The sequence below is a fragment of the Pteropus vampyrus genome, unplaced genomic scaffold (genome assembly GCF_000151845.1).
Source record: "Pteropus vampyrus isolate Shadow unplaced genomic scaffold, Pvam_2.0 Scaffold131, whole genome shotgun sequence".
Classification (NCBI taxonomy): Eukaryota; Metazoa; Chordata; class Mammalia; order Chiroptera; family Pteropodidae; genus Pteropus; species Pteropus vampyrus.
The window spans coordinates 641,596-647,364 of record NW_011888912.1 but is presented as its reverse complement, the minus strand read 5'-3'; the positions used below and the strand labels follow the sequence as shown (position 1 = coordinate 647,364).

At 48.9% G+C, this 5,769-nt stretch overlaps 1 protein-coding gene across 8 annotated transcripts in view; it reads right to left on the bottom strand.

The window, feature by feature from the left end:
- Window positions 1–180: 180 nt before the first annotated feature.
- Window positions 181–5,769, bottom strand: part of NEK7 (NIMA related kinase 7) — a 103,662-nt gene continuing 98,073 nt past the window's right edge. For 7 of the 8 annotated variants that reach the window (XM_023534738.1, XM_023534739.1, XM_011367239.2 and 4 more), the window contains one exon: window positions 181–3,162. In XM_023534738.1, coding sequence (XP_023390506.1) covers window positions 3,052–3,162 — 111 coding nt within the window. In that variant the 3' untranslated portion in view covers window positions 181–3,051. The remainder of the gene's footprint in view (window positions 3,163–5,769) is intronic. The other variant, XR_002782076.1, reaches the window with a different exon arrangement.

Genomic DNA, 5,769 nt, shown 5'->3' with positions numbered 1-5,769 from the left:
CGTGACGGGTCACCTCGCGGGCCCGGCCGGAGCGCCATCGAGGCCCTGGCCGCTCGGTCCTCAGGCTGCTTCACGGTGGCAAAGCCGCGGACGTGAACGAGAACTGGTCTGCAGGTAGAGGGTCACGTGAGATGAAAAATGTAGACTTTATAGAGGAAAAAAACCACAGAGACATAAAAATTTTATTGTACTCGTTTTTCGATTTTAGATTTTTATTTATATTAGGATATCATACAATTTTCAAAGCTAACCACGGAGTATTTCTAGTATGTGTATTTGAAGCATAACAAAATAAAAGTATTTCACAAAAGAAGTCCATATTACAGTACTATTGAAATATGAGGCATAGGATAATTATGCATTCGTGGGTTATAAACAAAATACATTCATTTTAAAGAAAAACATTTAATATGAATAACATTTTGGTTAAAATAAATATCACGTAAATGTCGACAGCAACACCTGAAGGGCACTGGCGCGGAAAGGTGTCCTGCGATAGGTGGCCACGTCGCCCGCTGTCACGTCTCACGCGTGTACAATCACTGCACACTGCTCAGCACCGCGTTTACACAGGGCGCCCTCAGCCCGCCTCCCTGCACCTCTGCGCGGAACGGCCACCCACGCTTCCCCGGGAACCGGCCCCGACGTCTGAGCAAGGTTCAGCATCACACGTGCCTTTCATTTACCGTTGCACAAATCAATGCAAATGTTTTACTTAATCGACGTAGAATTTACTTGTAAACAGAAATATACAGGGAATACTTTATAAGTGATTATAAAACTCATCTTCATAACTCTTTGAAATGATCTCATTCAAAATTAAAATTTGTTTTTTACACAGTGGTTTCTTCAGGAGGAATATAAACACTTCGATAAAAAAAGATACAACAGCCAAAACAAAAAGTTTCCACATGTAGGAAATAATAATGGATTTCCCTGATCATTAGGTTCTTCCCAGCTATTTACCCCTCACAGATGAGCGTCACTGGAAAGAAAAGCTGACATCTCTGCCTAATAGTCACCGTGAGGGGTCGAGCTCGTGAATTGCAGACCTATGTGTTTTAAAAATTGCAAGGAAGGGGACCTGTTCCAACTGGAGAACACTCACCTCGGTCAAGTGCGTGACACTGAAGTGGACGTGACATTTATGAGCAACAGAGACAGCTCTCCCCAGGGTCCCGGAGACCGCCTAGGAGCTGACTATGGATGGTACAGGTCTCTAGGGAACAGAGACAGCTCTCCCCGGGGTCCTGGAGACCACCCAGGAGCTGACTATGGATGGTACAGGTCTCTAGGGAAAAGGAAGCGCCCGGCCCTCCGGTAAAGGACCGACCGTTGTCTCTGCCTGTGCCAGGGGACACCCGCTGCAGATAGCACAGCCCACTAAGACACCACAGCTGGTCACATCTGGAAAAGAGGGAGAGTCTATACTTTGCCCTTTATACATTTTTAACGTTTACAAATGACTTGAACGTATTCAATGATTGTAAGAAAAATACTTACAGGAAAAACCAGAACCCGAGGTTATGTCAGCTAAGGGCGGGTGTTCTCCGGGGACGAGGTCTTCTCGTTGGCAGGATTATCAAACCCAAGGTTACACGGCACGGCGTCCTTCTCGGTGGCTGCCACTCGGCCTTCTGGGCTACAGGAGGGCGTCCGGGGACAACGCAGCCCCACAGCGGCACGCACAGAACCCCGCCCGCTCCCACACTAAACGAAGCGTTATCACATCTGACACCTTCGTGCACGAACACAGCACTCTGCTTAAAAGCTTCTCAACGGAAATGTCAATCTCATAAAAATTCTGGCTGTGGTAATGGCCAGTTTTCATTTCTTTAAACATATTCTAAAATTACAACCTTGTCCACTGAGCTGAAGTTCTACTGACGTTCACGGGCACAGCACACGTGCCTTCTTCTCCAACAAGGCGACACATAGACACAGTGTGGCCCGGACTTTGCAAAGTTGAAAAACATGTTTTTGATCCAGGAAAAGTGTCAGCATACCAAATACTTTCTAAGGGTATTACATTGTCGGAAAATCTGAAACATTAATGGATAAAATGCACATAGAATATAAATAAGAAGATAACTTGAAGAATATAAAAAAAAAAATTCTGAAGGGGACCGATCACGACTTCAATAAAATCTATGAAGAGAAACATACGCTTACAGGATAGTGTACAATTATGAGTAGAGCATTTAAATGGATAGAGAAATTGAAACATAGTACTGCAAGATTTGAAGAATATTTTTCAAATGCACAAACAATAATGAAAACACACGAAAGCCCTGGCAACGTGCAACATTCGAAATTCCTATCGCACCGGCCAAACGAATCCTTAACCACTTTAAAATGGATCCATTTATACCATTTTAATGCAAAGCGAATGTCAAAGGTATGAAAACGAAATAAAGCAAAAAACTCTTCAGTGTCTGACTCACATTTTATCCCCAAATCTTTTCACATTTAATAGTTGCATTTTGAATGTATAAAAATTTCAAATGTTTCGCAAATAGTTTATGTCAACATTTATCTTAAGAATTATATTTGAAAGCTACAATGCTAAGAACTAAAACATACTTCAAACTTTTAAAAATAAAATAATCACAAAAGTTCACAATCGTGTTCATCTCAAATGTCCATAAATGCCTAAGCCGCACACGGCCGCAGGTTCAGACGTCGTGCTCAGGCTGTGAGAAGTGCCAAGCTGAGCCTTCCACGTTTGGCACCGAGAGTCCATCCGAACACACCTCATGCCCAGGAGACGCTAAGTCATTCTAGAGATCTTCAGCCATTGAAAACCATCATGTTCATTTTCTCTCCTAGCATGCAATTGCATTATTACAAAGTCATCCGGGGTTTTGCGGAAAGGTGACTTAAATTGGTACAAAATGAAGCTTATATGAAAACTGGTTAAGGAGTCGAAGCACACGAGCTCTGAAATATTAATCCTAACACCCAGACAAAACGGGAGGCGTGACTCGCACGAGAATACTCTGAGGGACTGCGGCCGCGTGCTCCGCGACCGTGACCTTGCGCTCAGCGTGCTCAGCTGCTCGCGGTGCTCGCGTGCATCCTCTTCGCCACGTCATACACGTAGGTGATGTCCGGCCGCTTCTCTGGATCTGGGCTGATGCACATGTTCACCAGCTGTCGCAGCTACAGGGACAGAAACACGGTCGCCTCGGTCAGTTACTGACAGACAGACAAATCCCCAAAAGCTAGGGCTTCACGATCCTTTGGTCTTTAAGACCTATTTTTAGAGCACTGTATCCTCCTGCAACAATCTTGATTCGCAAATGAAGAAACTAAGAACCCATTAAAACCCGACGCAGACCCCAAGCAGCCGGATGTGCGAGGCGGCCTCTTCCGCCGCCCGCTACCTCCTTGGCCTTTTGGGTCGAACCCCTCGCGATGCCTAACGCAGCTCTGCACGCACCGTAACGATTCAGGGACACTTGTTACCTGGTTGGATTTCAAAGCGTTAGCACTGTAAAGGGATGTCACTCGGTTTAAGGGACAATCTGAGTTCCAGCCAGGAGGGATGACTTACAAGGTACTGGCAGGCAGCACCAGCCCTAGGCGGTCGCCAGACGGTGGACGAGGGGCGCCTCCGAGACGTCGCTCGGTGCCCGAGGCTGGCCCGACTTCCACCTGTGCCCACGGGGCTGAGGCCTCAACCTCGGTCGAGGGCGTCGACCTGGCTTGCTGTTTGTTTTCGGGCGGGATAGAGCCCACCACTCCAGGTCCTTGTCAAAGAGCACGGGCGGCGTACCGAACCATCAACGATAGAAGGTTCTGGTAGGGAAAGCCGGCCGCCTAGCTCCGACCAATGCCGAGAGGAGGGAAACCTAGGGGAGCCTCCGGAAGGGGCAGAATTCCTCTCTGCAACTCTGGATAATCGAGTTCTGCCGTCAACCAAAGCAGACTGCCAGGGGCTGCGGGCTGGGGGCACAGTGGTTCACCCCACTGCCAAAGCACCTTCCAGGACCACGCGCCAGGGCGCGCTTTGGCTTCTACGAAACGCCACGCGGGTCTCTGTCACATAACTGCTGTGGAAGGCGCTCCTGGTGTTCGACTCGCGGGCCCTCGCACGGGACTTTTCCATCACAGTTTAGCAGGACGAACTTTCTCTTCCCCGAGGAACGGGGTTACTTCCTCCTTCAGAACAGAAACGACTCGCCCCCAGCCTCCCTTCCGGCCGTGACTGCCAGCCCCGCCCGGTGCCCGCGCAGCCCCTCTGTCCTTGGTGCTGAACCTGTGCCCCCATTTCTGTCTTAATAACCGGTGAGTCGTGGTTTTCATCATAAATCACCTCAAATCCTTTGGAAAAAAGGTAGACTGTAACTGCACAAGCGAGGATTTACACGGGTCCGATTCCGAATCTGCTGTAGTTCACCCTGAGGTCACTACTGCTTGTTCTCAAGGCACACTTAAACAGACCTAGCGACCTGGGCATCAGCTGCAGTTCGTCTCGGCGAAGCAAGGCGGGAAAAACCCCAAGTAACTTATGTTACAAACAGCTATGCACAATATTTTATGCCTTTAACTTGACTAATTTGGTTAAAAATATAAATTCATATAGGTCTGTGGAGTCTCGTCATACCAGGTGACAGTTTAAGTTACATGGATAAGGTCACCTCTCATCCCTTCTCCTTTTAATGGATGTAGGGGGACAGCACCTCCGTGAGATGGGAGAGCTGTGTGTGCCCCTGACATAAGGACCAGGAGGGTAAGACAGTCGCCTACGTGTCAGGACCCAGGAATAACAGTGAGAGGCAGCAGAAAGGGCTTAAAAGTCACTAATTGGAGAAAAACTCTTGCTTTGCCAGATCGATTCCTACTTTCGAGCTGCTACATAACCACACAGGACACATATGACTGCTGATTCACCTAGTTACTGTGGCAGCGGGGGGCCACGGCTAGGGGCCACGCTACTTGGATCTGGGTGCTGGTGGAACTAGCAGCTTTTCTACGTCTCCAGGGCACAGCTGCAGCGCAGATCCAACACGTTGCTTTCTGCCCCGTGCGGGAACTCTGGGCTTCAGCTAAACGCTACTTCCAGTGCCGCGGCTGAGAGAAAGGCGTCTCCGGGAAGCTGCTGTTCACAGGGGACCCCCTGCGACTCGGACGCCATTCTAGAGTTTCACACAGTGCCTTCCTCGGCCTTCACAGGCAGGCTAAACGACGGCCACGCTCGGGCACAGGGTCGCAGGGGCAGTATGGGGCACAGCCCGGACGTGAGCCCAAGCGCCCTAGGTTTAGCGACGGCGTCGCACTGCCCGAAGGGGACCCCACCTGGCTCTGTGGGCTCCACCGTGGCCCCCTCTGCACCGAGGTGGGTGACCTTCCAGGGAGGGAAAGATTGTGGTTCGGCTTTTTGCATCTCGAGAGAACACGAGCTCTAACACCGGCTCATCCGGTTTCTAAAATGAGTGCATCTGCCTTCAGATTTCACAGAGCAGTTCTGACCAAAACAACAAGGCGCAAAAGCTTCTGCGGGCTCTGTGAAACTCACGGTGACACACACGTTATCCGCTGGAGATGCAGCTCAACGATGACCAAAAACTGGTGTGTCGGGAGCAGCGCGACGATTTTGATGTTATTTCTAATCTGACTCCTTCGTTAAAGTGACAGCGACTCCCTCCGAACAAATGAAATGAACTTGGACACTAACACGGAACCACTTTTTAAGATTATAAACTTATACAGGGACATGATAACTCATAAAAATGCCTCTAAAGTTTTCTATCAGGAAGTCAGACA